A 22805-nucleotide genomic window follows, 5' to 3' on the forward strand; every position below is an offset into this window, starting at 1 on the left:
AAAATTCATTTTCATTTCTTTTTTTTTTGTCAATGGCACAAGCGAACCTCAACTTCTTGCATGCACTGAGAAGGGAAGATGTATACCGTACCTTCTTTTTTAAAAGCTGATGATTAGATGTCATCGATTCCATATTCTTTTTTTTTAGATTATCTGTTTTTACCTCTGATGCTGGCACATTCCCTTTAGATCCCATCCAATGACCTTTTTTAGTGTGTACAATTGCATAGAGAAAAAAAAAAACAGGAATATTTTCGCTCAAATCAGGATTGCAAATTTCAGAATTGTTGATAACGGACTTGCCATAAGTCTCCATGATTTTGAAGGAAACTTCCTGAATGAATGGACTGTTGCTCCATATCCTGATAAAAGAGTACAAAGAAGTTTAAACTTTTTGTTCCCTTCAGGTGGTTGCCATAGACGGGTTTTTGTTGATGGTGATGGCTAGCTTATCGCAGCATGCGCTACCAAAGGTTGCCAATCTGGGTCCCATTTCATAAAACTTGTTATCAGTAACAACTGCCACATTTCTTTGACAAATTTGCTCTCGGCCAAACAGATGCAAGGATTTTAGTAGCATACAACAACTATCGTAACTTGTTATTGATAACAAGTTTTATGAATTGGGGCCCTGGTCTGTACTCTGTGTACAAACTGTGTGTATCAATGAACAGGTGCTATGCCAGGCAAGACGCCATGAGAACACCAAACAAGCTGTATTGGTTGTCATGGAAACCCTGCAGATTAGAAATGTGCATACTTTACGTCATGAATGTAGTAAAAAAAAGTGTTATGAGAGCATCCAGCTTTCCAACTCGTCCTTCCACAAACATAGTTTCCTACTGTGATCTGATGGAAGAATGTTTATTTCATGAGATGACATTGCACCTTATGAGAAAGAAAAAAAAGTTTTTATTTCTGCAACTTTCTTTTGTTCAAAGCACACCACATCATTATGTTTACCGTTCGTATATCAGTGGTATCACATCGAAAGATGTCTACTAATTTTTTGTCTTCACCGAAAATTTAATGTCAGCCGCTTTCTCACCCATAATTTCACAAATCAAATTCTGACCTGAAAGCCTGGATGTCTTCCGGGCAAGGAGAAGGAATGTGTAGTAAAGTCACGCTGTGGGTCAAATGTGTAAAGTTTATTGTTGACGTTTGTAAATGTCATCATATGAGATAGTATGATTTTGGCCTTTTTGTCTTTCTGCTCTCATACAATTCAACTCCTTGTTATAGCAGTGCCTTTCATAAATCAGCGGATTGAGAGAAGGTTGTCTTATGCATCGATTCAGAATTTGCGTTGTGATATTGTCATACACATTTCTTTCTTTCTTCTTTTTTTCATACCAAAGGAATTTGTGATAAATAGCACTTGTTTGAGATTGATCAGACTACCTTTAGCCACGTTACTGACAGGAGTTGAGCTGCTTCATGCCAAATATGCTTGTATTACCAAGCGACAACTCATATTCTCTGTTTGCAATGTGCAACTCGTTGTATTGTTTTGCTCGTCTCATATTTTGCTTTTGAAAATACATTTAGAAAGATATATTAATATTTCTGTCATGAATGATGAAGAGTTATTTGGGTGAAAACATTTAGAAAAGCCAGTGTATGATGTCTTTTTTGTACTGCAATTTTAGTGTTCTTGATAGTTTGGAGGCAACGCAGAGTATATATCAGGTTATTTTAATTCAATTTCTGAATTTTTATTATTTATGGTGAGCAGTTCAAAGGGAAACCTTGTAAGAATATTTGCAGCAAAGTAGATGGGAAAGAAGTGTACAACCGATGTATGAAATTCAATTTCAATTGTATGTGATTAGTATTTTCCTCAGTTTTCTACGAACCGTGCTTCCATCTGGCGTAATAATTCTTGAAGGCTGTATTCTTTCACCGCGGGACATGCCTAAATCTTGATAAATTTTGTGTCCCAAGTACTTTTATCAAAAAGTACCAGGTAAACAGTCACACAAATGAACAGACACACACTTGTATGGACACACACAGGTGATTGTTGCCGCATTTGCATGCATCGAATATGTACGGTTAGTCTACGCAATCGAGAGGTTAATTTTTTTTTTCTACATAAGGTGATGAAGAACATGCAAGTGAAATATCTGTATAATGTTTTCCTTTTCACAACACCCGAGTGGAAGATTGCAACCTAAGAAAACTGATTGAACATTGCAACTACTGTTACTACTACCACTTCTTCTTCTTCTATTTCTTCTTCTTTACCTTCTCCTCCTTTCACACTATCTCTTCCTCTCTTTCTCCTCTACCTTCTTCACATTCCTTCTCTCTCTCTCTCTCCTCTCTCACATTTTCTATGCCATGTGAGTGATATCCATCACTCCGTGTCATTGTATGAAATTATTTGTGTGTTGCTATCATTTCCATGATTATTAAAACTCTGAAATATCAAGATATTGACCCCCCCCCCCCCTCCTGACTCCATCCCGCTTCTAAACACTGATCTTCACTTCTGTGGATTCCTACCACGTCAAAGGGCCCCAGTGGTGTTCTGGAGACTTGATACAAACTTGGCTGGACATCTAGGAAGATAGAATTCAAACATCTTTGAATATTCCCAAGATATCAGAGCTGAGGTTGGAAAAAGCAAGAGTGTGACCCAGGAAAATTTTCACAGTTGAGATAAAATGTTGTGCGACTCTATTCGTGTGAAATGTTGTCAATTTTAACATTTATGATAAGATGCTTTTGGAAATACTTCTTGTGTTTTGATATTCTTACTTTTGTATCTTTTTTTTTTAATCTTTTGTTTTTTGAAAATGCCTTCAAATACTACACAGAGTACTACTTACTGTACATACCGTTTTGATCTAAAGTATGTTTCTTTTCACTCTCTACAGTCGAGGAGAATGTTTACAAAGTGATGCTGTTCCATGTAACCAGCTTGATTAAAATCTTGCCTTGATACAATGTTTTTGAAATGCCTCTATATTTGTTTTGTCATCTTCTTTTTATCGAATACCTTGTGGTCGTCGATCTTTTGAAAGCTTGTCCAGTTTGGACTTACTGCGTTGTGCTTCTGTATCTGGTAATTATATGAATTATGTGAAGCACTTTCAGTGACATGCATGGTATTAACTTATTGAAAAAAATGATCATTGACAGTGAGATTTCGATTAGAATTGCAGGTAAATCTATTTATATGGGTTTAGCTTTTCTTCACTGCAGACTGGGTAACTTCTAAGTTTTTGTCACATGTACTTTGATGTATTTTGCAGCTATATTTGATATTTATATGATGTGCATTACTCATAGAGCCATATGTGACAGTAAAAAAAAAAAAAAAAATGGAAGATGTGCGTATATAGAAGGGTGTACACTTTATTTGCCAGAGAAATGACATCAAATATGATTATATTGTGTCATGTGATTAAAAAAAAAATGAAAGGTAAAGATATAGATGGGTGTTTGGTTGTTTAGGTGAAAAAATTGAATCTAGCTGTCATATATTCCAGAAAAGATGTGCGAATGACTAAGTTATTTATGATCATATTAAAATGTATACCTCTTGATATGTTTGACCATTAATATCAGTGTTATTAGTGGTTTAGACTGAAAGATTCATTGACTAATGTCAAAGAAAACCCAAAGAAGTCCATCTAACCTATGAGGTGGTTTCTGCTAATATTTTGCCCATGCACTGAAGATACCAAAATTTAACCAACCAAATATGAATATTGATGGAAGTTCAAGATAATTTGTTATTGTTTGGCAATATCTTACATTAGTATGTTACATGATTTTTGTATAAATGCTGTTTGTCTTGTTTCATTTTAATTTATGTAAGGGGCTCTACCTTCTGTTAAGTTTAAGTTTGGTAATGCATTCATACAAAGTTCACCCATCTCACTGAAAGAGAACATCTTAACATACAATGACTTGATCATTACCATCACTACCATGATCATTATCATAAGGAATCACCATCACCACAACCACCATCAGAATCATCATCACCACCACCACCACCACCAGAACTACCACTTCCACCATCATCAGTATTACCACCATCACCACCACTAGCGTCATCATCATTAGCAACATCATCATCATCCTCCTCATCATCATCATCATCATCATCACTAAGAAGAAGAATTCACATTTCAGTCAACCTCTGGGTGATTGATACGTGAACTCCTTGGCTCATTAGATAATGACTTAGTGCAATTGGCATGATTTACTCAAAATGCAAATGTACCCCCTCCCCCCCCCCCCCCCATGGCATACACTGATCTGTATAGTTAACAGAGAAATATTGTGAGATGCAAGACTAATCTTTTCTTAGTAAAATGAACTTTCATCCATAATTCACGTTGAGAAAGCTATGTCTAGTTAAGCTTCAAATTTATGGCAGCTCTTTATTTTTCTTTCTTAGAGTAATTGGGAACATGGAGTTCTTGATGGTGCATGGGGGATCCTTAAAAAGAGCATGTGTTGTGCCATTGTTTGTTAACATGATGCTGTTTGTTAAGACTATTACTGGTTTGACTCTTCCGAGAATATCTGTACTGGACACAAAATCTGAAAGCCTGATGCATAACTGTCCTTTGATTTGTTCCCATCTGAAAAAAAAAAATGATATTGCTGGATGTGTAATATGGAGCAGTGTTAATGAGTGGATGATTTTAGATGGTATATATGTGAATGCAAACAATTTCACCCTAGTAGCAGTGTAAAAGAACTTATCACCATTTTTTAGAAAAAAAAAAACATTTATGAACCCTTCTATGTTTAAAAACATAATGCATTCTTTAAATGCATTCTGTAACAATGTCTGGGAGAATTTTATATAATTATGAAAGCATGGCTATTTCTTAAAGTGGGCTTTTGTAAAAATCAAAGATAATCAATACTTTGATGCTATGATGCAGGCCTCAATGTGTGGATATGAATCTGGAATATTTAACTGTAAAATCCTCATCTTTTCAGAGTTGTATATATTTTTTCTCTTATGAGTGAGGCATTTTTGTGAGCAGAACAGTAACATGTAATACTGTTTGGTGCCAAAATGAAAGTGCTGGCAATAAATTGAGGAAAAAAAAAAAGACTTGGCAAGAAATGAATTGCTTGAGTATTTCTTGTTGTTGCTGCATACTGTTTGTTATGTTTGATCTTTAATGAAGACTTTTGAACACTCCATATGCATTTAGTCATGGGTCTATCACCAAGGTCTAAGCAATGAGTAATGATAGATATTATGCATACATATAGCTGAGGCACGCGGCTGGTTGTTATTCATAACTCTCTGTCCCAAACAGGAACATGTGCGTAAAAGAGTTGAAAGGTTGGTCCGTCGGTTATTTTTCAAGTTTGGGTCTGCCTGAATCGCTATGACGTCTCCGTGGCCGAGCCGTAAAAGCGTTTGTGTTTCATGCCAAAGACCCGGGTTCGATTACCGGCGGAGACCAATTTTTCAACTCTTGCGCTTTTCTGAAAAGGAGGAACAGTAAGAAGAATAATGATGTCAAAGCTACGCACAGATTTCTCCTTCCTTTCTCATATCTCTCTCACACACACACACACACATATATATATATATATATATACTTTGCCTACCTATTAGTATCTATCTATCTGTCTATCATCTATCTATCTATCTATCCATCTATCTATCTATCTATCTATCTATCTATCTATCTATCTATCTATCTATCTATCCATCTATCTCTCTATCATCTATTTACCTATCTATCATCTATCATCTATCTATCTATCTATCTATCTATCTATCTATCTATCTATCTATCTATCTGTCTGCTATCTCTGTATCTCTATCTCTCTATCTATCTATCTACCTATCTATCTATCTATCTATCTATCTATCTATCTATCTATCTATCTATCTAATCTATCTATCTATCTATCTATCTATCTATCTATCTATCCATTTTTCTATCTATCTATCTATCTACCTATCTATCATCTATCTATCTATCTATCTATCTATCTATCTGTCTGTCTATCTATCTATCTATCTATCTATCTAATATATCTATCTATCTATCTATCTATCTATCTATCTATCTATCTATCTATCTATCTATCTATCTGTCTGCTATCTCTGTATCTCTATCTCTCTATCTCTCTATCTATCTATCTATCTATCTATCTATCTATCTATCTATCTATCTATCTATCTAATCTATCTATCTGTCTGCTATCTCTGTATCTCTATCTCTCTATCTCTCTATCTATCTATCTATCTATCTATCTATCTATCTATCTATCTATCTATCTATCTATCTTATCTATCTATCTATCTATCTATCTATCTATCTATCTATCTATCTATCTGTCTGTCTGTCTGTCTGTCTGTCTGTCTGTCTATCTATCTATCTATCTATCTATCTATCTATCTATCTATCTATCTGTCTGTCTGTCTATCTGTCTGCTATCTCTGTATCTCTATCTCTCTATCTATCATCTATCTATCTATCTATTATGTCTGTCTGTTTGTCTGTCTTTCCACCTATCTTTCTATTTGCCTGCTATTTATATACCAGGAAACTCTATATTTACATATCACTAGTAAGAGTTTTGTGGCAAAACAATTTAACTCAGTTTTTGTGAATGTAAGATTAGTGATTGAAGCTGCTAAAAGCAAGAACAAAATGATAAGAAATGATGGGATATTTACTCATAACTTGAAGATTATTTCTTGGTAATGATAATATAACAAGTGAGGAATCACTAGAAAGGCTTTATTTTGCTCTATCTGAATATGTTTAAATAATGTTTAAAAATAGTGCTTACTCAGTTCTGTGATCAAACTACTCTTTATAAAATAGGGCGATTATCTATCTTTTTATCTATTTACCTGCCTATACATATTCATATCTACCTTTCTATGTTTCAATGTACACTGTACATCTATAATGTTACGGGGCGTATCCAGGAATTCCGCAAAGGGGAGGCGCCTTTACAAAATTAAAGGGGGCGCACGCCCCTCCCCCCTCCCGATTTTTTTTTTTATTTCTTTTGTTTTTAACAAAAGATAAAGAGGGGGCACGCGCCCGGTGCGCCCGCCAACCCCTCCCCCTCTGGATCCGCCACTGAAGTTATATATACAGTAATACTCTTCATTATAGTTTTTTTTTTTTTTTTTTTTTTTTTTTTTTTTTTTTTTTTTTTTTTTTTTTTTTTTTTACAGGAGTTTCATGAAGCGGGAAAGAGGTTCCCATCTCTTGAATACTGCCATGAATAGAAAGAGGGGACATTAAGCCTTGAGTATCCTGCTGTTTGCTTTTTGTCCTTCATTTTTTTTTTTATTTATTTTTTTTTTTTGCAATCCGTGTTATGTCTTCAGAATCACATCTTCACTCATACACGTCGACAGCGTGAATCGAAACACATTCAAAGATAGTCATAATTATAATGTCCGTAGCCTATGCATCGTGTGACAGTTAGCATAGGTCTGCTCAAGCGTATTCACTGGGGACTGGCGGGAAGAAAAATAGCATAAAAGTCAGGATTTCGTAAAGTAGGAGATAAAAACTGAAGCATTTATGTACATCATTGGCGCATGGTGAAAGGTGTCGAGCAGAGAATGGTACATCACAGGTCGATATCATATCCCGTAGTGAATGATTCAGAGGGAACTGATTTTTCAAAACCAATTTTCATCGAAAAAGAACTTTGAATTCCTGTTGGATTTGTATGCTCTATAATATATCATAAGTGGTGTCTAATCAGCTTGCAAAAAAAAAAAAAAAAAAAAAAACGTTAAAATCTGAATCCCTCATCTCAACCGGAACTATACCATCCCTTTAACAACTTGATATTGTTATACTTATTTTTGTTCTTTTTATACAAGTGGAGAAATAAAACTTACTGAAACTGAGACTGAAACTATTACTCGGCCAAATTCAGACATGAAGCAATAACAACAACTGTGCAATTTATCAAATCAATTCAATAGTGACCCACGGTCACATACGTGTGTGTTATAATCTGATACAAAATCTTTTGGCAGAATTCTCATAAAATCATTCTCTTTAATTAAGATTTATGTGCAAGATAACAAACTTTGTTATTGAATAAGACGAGTATGTTAGCAATTATCAAAGATTATCTAGATGACCGCCATAGACAACCAACACCCCACCCCGTGTATCTAATCTATACAGTCTTTTGAAAGCCCCAGTGTCCATGGAAGAAAAAAAAAAAACTTTTCTACAATACGAAGAACATTTCTGGTCGTTGTTGTGTTGTGCTTTTATTTTTGTCTTTTCATAAGACGTTATGAAGCCGACCTCAATACGTTAACAACAAAGAAAGTGACTAGAGTCTATTTAATGTCCCTTGACTGTACTTAGGCCTATTCATGTCAAGGAAAGAATGAGAGGGAATGAAGAAAGCGAGAGAGAGAGGGATGGACAGGGAGAGCTGGCGAAATGAAAGGAGAAGGATGGAAAGAGACGAAGGAAAGAGAGCCGTTAGGCTAATGGGAGAGAGGTTTGCAATAAAATGGCAGAATTTAACAACCAATCCCTACCATGGTTATATCTCGTCGAGCCAAAATTTTTGAAATCAGACTGAGGTCCTTCTCTTCTGCCATGCCTTCCCTCCTCCTTCCCCCAAACCAGCAACCTTGTCTAAGAACAAACAAAATTAAGTATCAGGGTATCATCCTTGGTAATATTGTTACTCGGTATCCTCGTCATGCCATACATGTATTCTGTAATGACACGACACTAGACTAACCTGTAAAATATTGAGCATTATTATTATAGTAGCTCTATACACGTGTACTATGTATAAAAAGTGTAATGTTGCGTTTAAAGGGAGACAGTCCTCACGATTTTTTTAAAGATAAAAATTGGTATCTCTAATGAACTACTTTCAACAAAAAACAAACTTTCAAATCACCAAATAAGCGCGTATATTTCGATTGAAAAAGTTTTAGTGTGAATCTGCAGTGGTAATATCCTATACTGATATATAGAGTATAGGACCTACATAGTAATTAAAACATTTTATCCACATTCTCAATAGAGAGTGGTGGTAAAAGGTTTTATTATGTACTCTTCTTAATTATCAGTATAGTAAAAAAAAATTAAAAAAATAAAAAAAAAAATCCCCAGGACTGCTTTCCCTTTTAACTGCATTTTGCGCGCCGATTAGCCAAAGCTTTTGTGGAAGGAAACTTGTAAATACCATGGGATCTGCTTTATCAAAGAAAATGTTGACTGTCAGAGAAATAAGCTGCCTCCAGTGTCCTGTCTCTGGTTGAAAAAGGTTTGTTATTTTTTTCATATTTTGCACCCTGGTTTGCAATTGCCCCTAGATTTCGCTGCAATCAAAGTTGGAAATTAGCGGTAGATCCACGCAATTATCCTAGCGGAGGTAAGTCACACACGGACATCAAATCAAGAGGTCTGAGGTTCGAGTCCAGCGGTTGTGCCGTATATCTTTATATGGTCCTCATTGACTGGTCCTTCGAAGGGGATTTATAGTCATCAATCGCGTGATTGCTTGCTTACAAGCATTCATGGTTTCGCTGTATAGTGGCCATGTAAAATAAATTGATCCAAATGAAATGAAATGAAATAAAATGAAATGAAATGTAAATCAAATCAAATCAAATCAAATTGAATCAAACTATCATTTTGTATGCCTTATAACAGTCATAATGACATAAGATCTAGATCTTATGTCTCATTTCCATGTTTGAAATAAAAGACTTTTAAAGTGTTGTTAGTGGGAGTATTGCGTAATATGTAGATAATGAGAATGGTGCAATATATAGGATCCTTAGTTCATCAGAATTCAGAAGTAAACGTTTAATGTCTCAGATTCTCTTTTTGTCATGTGTTCTATTTCCTTAATCGCAATTTACCCATTCTTTTAAAAATTGAATGAAAAATTATTATCTACAAAACGGGCCAAGACTGGTAGAGAACCCACACAACAAACACAAAGGCTGCATTATTGACTGATCTTTTATTTGACAACCATCAAGCGTGTCCATAGTAGCTGATGAATGAGTCAGATAACTCGGTTAGAGAAGGCCTGTAATACCTAATGCGACTTGTAACACAGGAGAATCATTTACATAGAAACACATAGTTTTCAATTGTATTTTCTTGATGCGCTTCATCCTTGAAAGTGTTTCCACTGCTGATAGAGTTTCACAAATTGTAAATTATACATGTATTAATCACTGAATACGACTGAGTGTTAAATTAACATCTCTATGAATAACTAGATACATGTATCAATATAATCTGCTGTACTGGTTTAAAAAAAAATGTTTTAATGATTAATGCTGAACTACATCATAGTTAAGACTGGATATCTTGTAAATCATTGCCTTTATTGCCACCCCCTCCCCCACAATTATCATTTCACCTCCGCATACTGTATGTATAATATTGTACATTATAGTTTTCAGGCTGAAATTTTCACTGTTGTGTATCTGGTGGATCTTGATGCTGATTCTGTTTTGATTCTTTCTTCTTTCTTTCTTTTCAGAAATAAAAGAGGAACGATGGCGGAATTGCGTCAAAAGCCGCTAGAACCTATTATCAAACAGTTTGTATTTGTAAATAGGAGTTTCTGCAATTTACAAGCATTGCTTCTCAGCAGGTCTCCTATTTTTTTTTCCACCTGACGTATTCTTATGTTAAGTCTCTTATCAGCTATGTCATGTTTGTCAAATCATTGATTTTTGTCTTTTCGCCCAATATTAGAATTTTGTAATCTTTTATTCTTGGTGGAATTGAACAAATAAATTGAATTTGAAAATTGAAATTGAAAAATTGAAAAAAAGTGAACGAATCGGACTAAATTTTATCGGGTGTAAGGAAGCGAACGCTGATTTTGCTTGACCTCATTCTCGGTAATGTTTGTCTCCCTCTCGTGTTTTTATCGTCGAAGGGAAAACCCCTTCCTCAGACAGCTAGCAAGCCGTAGGCGTCGCTGCAGTTGGCTGACAAGTGTGCAGTAGACTGTGTACGTGCGATGTAAACGGTGGGAAATCATTTCATCTCGAAATACTCGGACTCAAACAAACGTGACGCCAGCGGTAGCTTCCTTTCGATGAAAACGTGCTACGATGGCACTGCCAAAATTAAGAAAGGTACGTATGCTCATAGTAATCAAAGCGGCCATTCCTTTTGTTACTAATGCTAGACTTCTTTTCATTATCGTTGACGCGTGTCGAGTAGCGTGGTCAGTGTTGCATGGCCGTGATGGACATGCGTACAAAAGGTGTAACTGTTAGAACGTCTAGAGTGTTACTAGAGCCCCCCTTGGCCCTGTCACCAATTGTCACTATGGCACTACCACATACTGTCCACAGTATCAGGCAGTGCAGTGTGCAGTAAAAACTCAAATAGTGATGTTCTGTTTTAACTTTTATGCCCTGGCCGGTCATGCTGTGCTGTGCTACCTTTTACTTTTATTAATGTAAAATTTATTCATTACTACATAGGAAGTTAAATAGCATCATAGCGATTCCACTATTGAAATTGCATAAATTTTGAACTGACGTGACTAAAATGTTATACCTCATTGTACCTGGCGACGATTACGTTGATATAAATATTACATTTAGGGCTATTGCCTGAGAAGTGATGGTGTACATTTTTAGTGACTTTCATGATATTATTATTGATAATACTATTATTAGATTGGGCCATTCAATGAGGATGTTTGAAAGTGTAGCTCGCAGTGTACATGTAGGTGCTCGGGATAGGTTCATGGTATGGGTGTCGTGAATGAGGCATCCTGGCAACTAGCCTGACCAGACGTCGTGCTTCGCACGGCGGGGCCTTGCCATCACATCGGAAACCACAACACAACTACAAAACTTATAAAAATTTGTATAGACTTCTATCACTTATAAAAATTTATATGTTATTGCTACTCACGTAAAGTGCATGCTTATAATATTACAGAAGGTACACAAGTCCATAGAGAGCTGTCGTGATAAGTCCACGGAACAAAAAAAAAATGTCACTTTCTAGCGCAATCCCTTACCATCAGGGTTCATCATTGCAGAATTCAAATTGGCGCGTTGATCTCTCTGCAATTGAGCACACTAGCGTGACCATAAGTGCAACGACTCTTGCGTGTGTTCACTGCTTGAGTGTAGCAGCATGGTCGACAGCGTGACCTTGAAAAGTGCATTCAGATTGCGTGAACTCCCGATTATCAGATGTGCCATTCGCAAATGCTGCATATACTGTAATCTTCTTTTTCGGTAAGTTGTGAATTGTGTATGTCAATATTGATAACATAGCTATGAAGTCTCATTAATGAGGATTGTCTTAAATGAGTTTGAGGTGACAAAAGATGATGTCAAGTATCAAAACTAATCACAATCGTAAAATTCGTTTGTGTTTGCTCTGTGTTGTGGGCTGCTCAGGTACAGCCCTGTCACGATTTGTACAGCGACTGGGCTGTGTATAGTTACATGGCAATGTGTCCAAACCAAGCCAATTGCCGTCTGTTAATTTCTTCGGTAATGGTCCTGTCCATAATATGATATGACGTTCTCCTCTGATGTTAGCATTCCTCACTCTGTTACTTTATTTAACTCTACAGCAATAGTCCTAAGACATCACATCTCAAATATACTCGTGGTATACCAGTACTCATCATTTGTGTTTGTCTATTCGTCTCAGTGTTCAAGATTCTGAGCCATAGGGGCCTATGTTGCAATTGGTACAGTTAGGGCCTGCAGATCCACACTTTGATAGTCCGCGAGGTCTTTTGGTCAGACCATATTTGGTCTCTTTAGCTTGCCAAAAGCCTATTTTTTAAAGCCAAGGTTACAATCGTGGCGAGTGGTTTGTGGGGCACGGAGACGAACGCAACAAGCTGCCTCCCCCCATTCTGTATCAAATGTCGTGACACCGAATGAGAATAGCGCTGGCTCAATGGGTCACCGAACACACACTGGGCTCTAAATCACCCTGACCCAAAATGGCTGTCCGAGCCACGCGCATGAAGAGAAGCCAAAAGAGCCCACGTCTTCTGGCCTCTCTCCTCCAATCACCGCAGCTCGCGGTCACAATGTTTGTGTAGGATGCGTACAAGCACACACATGTGTCTCAGTGGCAGCATTGTCCCACACATTTATGGATAGCACTGCAGTCTGGCATTGCGCAATTGCTGCACAAATTTCGTTCGTTCGGACAGGTTCGGAGGAGTTACACAATAACGTACCATTAGGGGTTAGGATTGTCCGACTTTAAGCTACCAGGTTGATGCATCCTTGGACATCATCAAGAACTGCAGGAACTATACTCCCAAGAAGGGTGAATTTGTCCACTCTCTCTATCTAAGTTTCTCATTTGTAGTGATGTTTCTCTTGTCACTTGTACCATCATATTCATTTCTTGTACCTTCATAAGATACATTGTACATGTGAGTATAGTTGGGTGTCCAACATGCCAACACCCTAATGTTTTTCTATCAAATAGATACTTGAAATATCTCACAATTTGCCTGAAACTTTACTCACATGTAAAGAAAATACTCTGAATTCACAAGCGTGCATTAAAAACGCGGTGTGCGGTACACTCTCCAAGATAATTGCTTCGAACACGTGGGGTGTTATTTTGACACACTCTTTTGCGCCTATTGACAATATGTGTGAAATGCATGTAATGCTTTTCCAATGAGCATTTATAATCTATGGTACCAGGTACCTATCATTGTTTTGCTGTTGATCTTGTTTATTATCAGGTTTTTCAGGATACTTGGACATCTTCAAGTTTCCAGTGAAGAATGCAAAGCCACAGCGCGTGTAGTCTCTAGGTGAAAGTTTGTTCTTTACGCGTAATGCTATGCTGGTGTCGGTTATTGTGTGTCCTGACATTGTACATTGGTAATTGCCAGTGAATGATATGCCAAATTGTGTCTACCAGTGGTACTATACAGAGCTTCTAATAGACGCATGAGCCACAGCTATTTAGCAGAGGTTCAACTGGACGTCTACCTGAATTCTGTGGACACCAGTAACTATGAGTTTAGTGTTCAATTGTAAAAGTATCACAGTGAGTTTGTGATGAGTGTTAAAAATGTTTTGTGAGGTCACAGTCGGCATTCCCCAGTGAGTGGGAGTGCATTTTCCATAAAGACGGGCCTATCTGTTTAGAGAATCCATCCAGCTAGAGTAAATCTTCAGTCCATTTCTTCACATCAAAAATTTCAGTTCTAATGCGAAGATCAAGTATTGTCTCCTCAAAGCTAATTTGTAAAAAGGCAATCTGTTCAATTTTACTGTTCTGTTTTGATGTATGGAAACTTTGTATACAATAGACACACTTATAATGCATGACATGATATTTGTACTATGCTCACTACAAGCACAAGAAAGAAGACATGGTACTTTGCATATATGGGAATGATTTACATTAAAAAAAAAATGAATTACAAAATAAAAATCAAATTACATGTAATCACCAAACTTTTTCACATATAATGAGCAAGATTCTGTTGAACCTGTTGAGGACGAGTCCCAAGTATACTCGGGCAGGTGTCTATGGGAAATGCGTGTTGTAGCAAAATCAAACCATCCTCAACGGGTTAAGCCACATGTACAGTGTACTAGGATATAATAGTCCTGTGTGTATACCTGGTACTTGTGTTAGTGCATGATGCCAGGTTATTGGTGCATTAGCATTGGTCGCTTTGGTATCAAAATTCATATTGACTGCACCAACAAATAACAGATTTTTTGTGAAGGACATTTCATTAAAAAAAAAAATCGCTGGCCTCTGCATGCAACCAACCATGAAGGCAATATGAATATCAGAATATCGGCTGAACAGGTCCTTGTGTACCCGGACAATTCATTGGGTTTTTACTGAGATCTCAAGCAAACAATGTGACCTTTGGGTAAAGATATAATCACAATAGAGCTGATACAATTATGCATTTCACTGAAAATACATTCTGCTGTCTATTTGGCACAGCGTGCTTCGTGGCACTTTCTGATTAGACCCGGGAAGGCCAATCCTTTCTATCTCTGTCTCTTGCTCTCTCTCTGTCTTTCCTTTAAAATGTGTTTTGTAAGATACTTACTAATGAAATAATGTTTGGAAGTCTTGACAACTCAAGCAAGACCAAATGGGTTTCCTCTAGTATTAGTTAAGTCATGACGTGTCACAAGACATGTGCTACCAGCTGAATTTCTAGGCTGCCTTGTTGCTAAGAATGCTAGATTTGATCAGATCATACGGACATTTGGTATCACCATTCCTTTGTCACCAAATCAGCAGAATTTTGAGGCTTGATACGATCTACATGTACATGGTGAGTGAAACACAGCTACATTACGTCGCTGGGGTGACAAGACCTCGTATCTCAAAAATGTCAAAAATTTTTTTTTTAGCTTAATGGTCAAATAATGGGTCAAGTGATGTCTTGGCCAAATCCTAACTGTCTTACTCCAAAAATGAAGCCACCATGACATGTCAAAGAGAAGGCTTTCCCATTCACTATAGTGCTTTGGCCGCCATGTTTTTTCGCTCTCCTGAACATTTGACGATTTTGAGATACGAGGTTTTGTCACCCCAGCGACGATTACCTCTCTGAGTTATAGAATAGGCTAGTTTGCTAAAACATAAAATTTTTCTGGCTTATGCAGTAAAGCATGGACAGTACTTGTGTACATTGCAAGGCAGTTTCTAAGAATGGCCTGGGTAGTAGGCCTGATGAGAACATGGAAGGAGTGTGTTTTGTTGTATGCTTTTTCTGTCTAATGCTTGCTTCCATTTAAGTGTGAAATTATCATTCTTATCATCTGAAATCAACATGTAATAGAGAGATAAAGTATTTCACCTGTGTGCCATGATGTAGGCAATATCATTCATTACTAAGTGATAGCTAGCCCTTCTAATGGAGTAAGTTTTCAGTACCGGTACATTGCAATATATATGCACCACTGTTTCTATATTTCTCTTTTCAGGAATAACTCCTGGCAGTAACACATTAGTTGTACCACAGTTCCAGCACTCTTAGCACCTGATTGAAAGATGTCACCAGACAGACTGGCTACATCTCTTGCCTGGTTCCTGGCATTCCTCTTGACTTTTGTCGTAGAGACATCAACGAATAACTCCACCCAGTGGCCGAAGGGACACCTCGAGGTTCTTGGGAGGCACAGACCTTCAGATGGCCACATAGAAATCCTTGACGCTCTCCCAACTCCGGAGGAATTCTGGGAAAAGTATGCAAAGAACGGGGTGCCCGTTCTCTTTCGGGGGATGTCCGACAACTTTGCAGCAAGACAGAAGTGGACGGATGAGTATCTCTCGAGCAATTATGGCAACCTTCGCGTGAAGATCGAGGCCAAGGCGGAGAAGGAGTACTACCCGGAAGGAGACAAGGGAGTTGGGCAGGATACGCTCCAGCACTTCCTGGATACCTACCAATCCCGCAACGCCTACGTCGTCTCCCAGCTGCCTGACCCAATGTCCACGGAGGTGTCTGTGCCACCATTCATGACGTGTGGCACATTCGGCCAGCGCCTCCTTGAGGCCAACCTGTGGTTCAGCAGTGGCGGAACGAAGAGCCTCCTGCACCGCGATGCGGACAATGCCATCAATTGCCTCCTCTTTGGCACCAAGGACTGGATCTTCATCCACCCCGACCACGAGGACAAGATACCCATCGCCAAGGAGGCCGCCCAGGGCTACGGAGGTTTCGCTCTCCTGAATCCAGACAGCGTGGACCTGCTGACGTTTTCCAAGTTTGCTGACGTTCCATGGACGCATGGCAACGTGACAGCCGGTGACTGCATTTTCCTACCTCAAGGTAACATCCAGTTTCCATGGTAACATTGCTTCTCAGATACTCATGGCATGTGGAGAATCCATCTAAAGAGTAGAATTTAGGGGCAGAAGATGTACTTGTTGGAAACTGATGAAAAGTTAAAGCTTAGACACCTGAGAATGTAAACTGTTTAAGAGAGTGGTAGAAATCTAGCAGCTATGAAAACAGTTAAGAATCATTGATCCTATTATATCAACATGATATTGCCTCTTATTATATTATATTGACTCTCTAAATAGAAAAAGAGACAATGTTGAACAGTATGCCAGAGACAAAGATCTTACTTATTGACAAGTTACATTTAATCTTTTGCAAAGTTAATTTCTAGTTCTTGTGAGGTTTATAAACAGAGTCACCTATGAAGTCCAAGGGTGAGAGTGCTATTATGCAATGATGATATAAGTGATGTCTGATGTAACTCTGTACGCTGAATATTTCACAAGGTTTTTATTTTCACGACTTTTTGCGAGTCAGGTGCTATTCACGAAATTAAAGACACACGAAAATGTATACATTTCTCCACTTACATTTGCAGTACACGACTGCACGATCGCGAATTTGACCTCGCAAAATTGTCAGGAAGTCCCGATTCGTGAAAATTTAGACTCACTAAATGTATGGTGTATACAGTAGGCCTATGTGGAAAAAATTTTGAATATGTAACTATAGCCTTATAATATTCATGTTTTGCAGGTTACTGGCACCAAGTCCGGTCTTACGGCTCTCGGAATCTGGCTGTATCTCTCCTGTTCTCGCGGCTGAGGGAGGTGGATCTGTCAGACTGTGAGGGTGCTAGACTCTCCTACAAGCCGCTCAGTGAAATGGAAATGGTCTTCACTTACGATGGCTACGGCGAACAGACTATGGGGGACACAGACCCCTTTGAGCTGAAGTGAGTGCAGACATTCCTATTCAGTTTGATTAAATTTAATTGTAACCCTTAATTCTTTTGGTGTCAAATCAGTATCGAGCTATTGATCAGTGTAATGACAATCAGCAAAGGTACATATACAAGGGAGGTGTTGCAGCGAAAAGTTCAGTTTGTGGGGAACATGCAGTATCAGTGCAATGCAGTCTTTGACAGAAAAGTCACATATATAAACATACATGTTGATGTAAGGTACCTGACTCGGGTCTTCCAAATTTGTTAGTAAGGCTCTCAAGGATGTCCATTTGGCCTCTGTGGACGTTCACTTCAAAATGCCACAAGCGTCTTTACAAAGGTGTTGTGGATGAAAGTGATTAAGTTTAATGTCTGATCCAGTTTCCTATGTCTAACAAAACATTTGATAACTAAAGAATGTCTTTGAACACCAATCACAACTACGCCTGATTGATTTCCTGACCATTAGCTTTTACAATGTATGTGATAGTTTTTTTTTTCTTATCACCTTCATTTTCTGAGATGTAGATCAATCCCATCTCATTTCCAAAATCTGTTAATCTATTTGCATTATCACAAAAGTATCGACACAAAAATTTCTCCTAGAAGCTGGTCTTATAAATTAGCATTTTACCCTCTAACCTTGGTGTGATGTGATTTAATTCCCAGTGACACGATCAAGGAATGGTGTCGTGGATCTGAAAATGGCATGATGGATGTTGACGCCATCTTTGAATTTCTCATGAAGGTAAAGTTCTCCTAGTCTGGGTGATACCAGTCACTCTCTCTTTTTAGCTCACCTGAGCCGAAGGCTCAAGTGAGCTATTGTGATCGCCCTTCGTCCGGCGTCCGGCGTCCGTCGTGCGTAAACTTTTTACATTTTCATCTTCTTCTTGAGAACCTCATGACCGATTTTCACCAAACTTGGCAGGTAGCATCCCTAGGGGGATAGAATCTCAATTTTTTCAAATGGGCACCATGGCCCACCTAGGGGGCCCCCAGGGGGCCCAAACCCCCTAAAATTACGGAATCTTTAAAAATCTTCTGTAGAACCAGAAGTGACAGGGCTTAGATAATACTATGAGTTAGTACATTGATGACTGTGGTTTCAAGTTTGTTCATGGGATTGGCAGAATCAGGGGTGCCCCCCTCCTCCCCCCCTCCCCCTTGGGACCCAGGAGAGGGGATGGGGATGGGTCCTAATGGGACCTGAAATGGGACCTGAATTGTACATGTTCATCTTCTTTTTGAAAACCTCATGATGAATTTTGACCAAACTTAGCAGGTAGCATCCCTAGGGGGATAGAATCTCAATTCCTTCAAATGAGCACCATGTCCCCCTTGGGGGCCCCTAGGCCCACCCCCCCCCCCCCCCCACGTTAAGGAATATTTAAAATCTTGTACTCTAGAACCAGAAATGATAAAGCAAAGTTAATACCATGAGTTGTACATTGATGACTTTAGTTCCAAGTCTGTACATTGCAGATCCAGGGCTGCCTGGAAAGTATAGGCACAAGGAAGGGGAAAGGAATGGGGATGTATGGGAGGCTAAGTGTGACAGGAAATGATAAGGGGCGTTGTATGGAAAATAGACTCGGTGGAAAGCTAAAGAGGAAAAGGAATTTATGCAAATATAATCACGATGTTTGGATCAATTTTACACTCTTAGAGTGAAAACACATGGAACCCAAAAATTCTCCAACAAAGAAGAAATTCAGGTGTGAGTTTCTTCAGTTTGTCTCCCTCTACAAATTAAATTTGTTCAGATCGCAACTGCTGATCTATGAATTAACAAACATGTCAGAAAAAAGGAACTAGTGTAACTCGAACCTGTCATCTACTGCTTTCCGGGCAGCGACACTACCATTTATTAATTTGTAGAGGGAGACAAACTGAAGAAACTCACACCTGGACCTTCACCCCTCATTATTCTTCTTTCAAAGAAGAAATTGTTGTGCACACACAGACATTTTATCTTTCAACCAGTCAGTTCTGTAATCCCTCCTGGTTCCGCTGGAGCGCTTTCTTCTCCATTATTGGCACAGATGTCTGGAAACTCAGTGTTGATGAATAGAGATTATCTAATCCCCCTAATCCCCATTGTGTCACCATGGCCATCCTGTCGGACTGAGGTATATACATATAGCTACCTCTGCATGAGCTTGCTCACTTTACCACTAGGTTAGGATTGGACATGCCGTACTGATGAAAAAGCATGGCACATTTAGCTGAGTGCCAGTAGAGCATGTAAAGTGTTAAAGTGTACCATTTTACCATGAGTATTTGATTTGATTTGATTTGATTTATTTATTCTCTGTATGCCATTTTTTTCTCAAATACATCAACTTTCTGCAATTTCATTAACAAAGTACAAAATACCGGTAGTATACTTTATACAATTTTCATCATTTTCATCAATTATGCAATACATCTGTAGTATAATTACATGAGTAACGTGTTAATAATTTGCATACAGAACGATTGCCAATAATAAGCACAACGCTTGACTGTTTGGCAACCGATAACAAATAACATTATAGTGAAGAAAAACAAGAGGGTCCAACATGATGCTCGTGGAATAAGGGTTAGGGAGAGGGAGAGAGAGAGAGAGAGAGAGAAGAAGAAGAAAGGAAGGGGAGGAGATGATAAAAACCTCCGGATACTAGTCTCGCCAGATCAACTCGACATACCTCTATACTTAGACACATACATACATGCACATACTGTATTTATACTAATAAATTACAGCGATGTATTCACATAATAAGTGTTGCTTTTGTCTTGTAATAGTTACATTGAATGAGAAAGAGAGAAAAATGACGCAAATCTCTCGTTTGAAGAGGCTACACCCCAGTAAATAATGCCAGTGCATATCTTGGCAATCAATGACTTAAAGTCAAAGATATAAAACACCTGTTTCTTGACCCTGGCCTAATCTAAGCGTCAGTCATCACCACAGCGCCACAGGAGGGTGGGGGGGGGGGGGGCACCGCGAGAGGAGGAGATTGTTTTGGTTTTGGCATGGGCCATGTAGCTCCATGGTGCGTGTGTGTGTGTACGTGTGTGTGTGTGAGTGTAGACATTCAGCGTATGCAGACAGAGCATGCCTGTACTGTAGTGACCGGAACTATTGTGCTCTCCCCTTCTCCCTCCCGCATCTCTCCCCTAGTTTGCAGGCACAAACCCTTGTTGGTCGTAAAGGAGTCTGCGTCAAGACTACTATATGCACCACTTCGGCACTGTCCCATAGGCCCTGTGTTGTAGCTTCTTAGTTTAGTGGTGCGTGTATTAGTCTTGGCGCATGCAGACTCCTATACGACCAACAAGGGTTTGTGCCTGCAAACTATCTCTCCCCCCTCTCCCTCCCTCTCTCCCTCTCGCTCTCTCCCTCTCTCTCTCTCTCTCTCCCTCTCTCTCTCTTTCTCAATGATCCAGTCAGCAGGATGATTGTAACCAGGGAGGTTAGGTAGTCTCACCTCCCCGTTGTAACTCACTGCCAAATAGCACATTGTCAGCACCGGCAAACTGGCAATGCTCTCCTTCTTATTCCTGTATTTTCGTTATTTACGGGTCAATTTTTTTCGTTCGAAATGTAAAATGGATGACCATAGAATTTCTCAATAGAATATAAAATTGAAAACTTTAGAAAGGATAGAGAAAATTGAGTTCACTTTGAATGGTCTGCCACAGGCAGATATCCTTATCATGCTCTTACGTAATACGACAGCTGCTTTCTCAACGATCCAGTCAGCAGGCTGATTGTAACCAGGGAGGTAGTCTCACCTCCCCGTTGTAACTCACTGCCAAATAGCACATTGCCAGCACCGGCAAACTGGCAATGCTCTCCTTCTTATTCCTGTATTTTCGTTATTTACGGGTCAATTTTTTTCGTTCGAAATGTAAAATGGATGACCATAGAATTTCTCAATAGAATATAAAATTGAAAACTTTAGAAAGGAGAGAGAAAATTGAGTTCACTTTGAATGGTCTGCCACAGGCAGATATCCTTATCATGCTCTTACGTAATACGACAGCTGCTTTCTCAACGATCCAGTCAGAACCAGGGAGTAGTCTCACCTCCCCGTTGTAACTCACTGCCAAATAGCACCGGCAAACTGGCAGTGCTCTCCTTCTTATTCCTGTATTTTCGTTATTTACGGGTCATTTTTTTTTTTATTCGAAATGTAAAATGGATGACCATAGAATTTCTCAATAGAATATAAAATTGAAAACTTTAAAAAGGATAGAGAAAATTGAGTTCACTTTGAATGGTCTGCTACAGGCAGATATCCTTATCATGCTCTTACGTAATACGACAGCTGCTGGAGTCATCAAACCCTGGCTTGGCCTCCAGGTTTGTCACGCCTGAGCAGAAAGTTTATTTGCAATGGACAAGTACTTTGACTCCCAACTCCCAAACGACAAATATACGCACCCCACTTTGGGAAACACCAGTATGGGGACTCGCCTCAAACGAGAGATTGACGGCATGTATATACACAGCATAAATTTCTACGTGCCCTTTCAGGGCATGACGTTATAGTGAACCATGATTCGTCCGACATAACATGAATAATGAACAACAGAGAAGGAATGAATCCCAGTGGATCAGAGGAGGACAGTATACTGCAGGTGCATCCGCACGTGCAGAGACTCGGAGAGAAAGAAACATAATAGATACAACAATGAACAAAGAATGAGTCATCAAGTGTTTCTACAGAAGGTATCACCGGTACTGTGAAATCAACATTTTCTTTACTGCTTTTTTGAATGAATGAATAGACTTAATGTTACGTAATTCAAGTGGAAGTCTATTCCAGATATCTGGGCCAGTATGTCTTACTGATTTGTGTGCTAGGAGTGTTTTAGGGTTACTCAAGTGTACATCCATTGCTTGCCTTGTAGGATAAGAATGGATTTCTGAGTTCAGCTGGAACATATCAATAAATGAAGAGGGTAATAAGTCAGTATTAAAGAGGAACATCAAAAGTGCATTTTGTAAAGTGTGGATGTCGTTCACCTTTAAGATCTTAAAGCAGAAGAAAAGGGGATCCGTGTGATCATTATAACCAGCATTTGCACATATACG

General features: G+C 38.6%; 1 protein-coding gene across 1 annotated transcript in view; it reads left to right on the forward strand.

The window, feature by feature from the left end:
• Nucleotides 1-11016: 11016 nt before the first annotated feature.
• LOC140238948 (uncharacterized) overlaps nucleotides 11017-22805 on the forward strand; it is a 38127-nt gene continuing 26338 nt past the window's right edge. The window contains exons 1-4 of the mRNA XM_072318845.1: nucleotides 11017-11125; nucleotides 15968-16815; nucleotides 17527-17725; nucleotides 18386-18464. Coding sequence (XP_072174946.1) covers nucleotides 16035-16815; nucleotides 17527-17725; nucleotides 18386-18464 — 1059 coding nt within the window. The 5' untranslated portion in view covers nucleotides 11017-11125; nucleotides 15968-16034. The remainder of the gene's footprint in view (nucleotides 11126-15967; nucleotides 16816-17526; nucleotides 17726-18385; nucleotides 18465-22805) is intronic.

The sequence above is a fragment of the Diadema setosum genome, chromosome 15 (assembly GCF_964275005.1).
Source record: "Diadema setosum chromosome 15, eeDiaSeto1, whole genome shotgun sequence".
Taxonomy (NCBI): domain Eukaryota; kingdom Metazoa; phylum Echinodermata; class Echinoidea; order Diadematoida; family Diadematidae; genus Diadema; species Diadema setosum.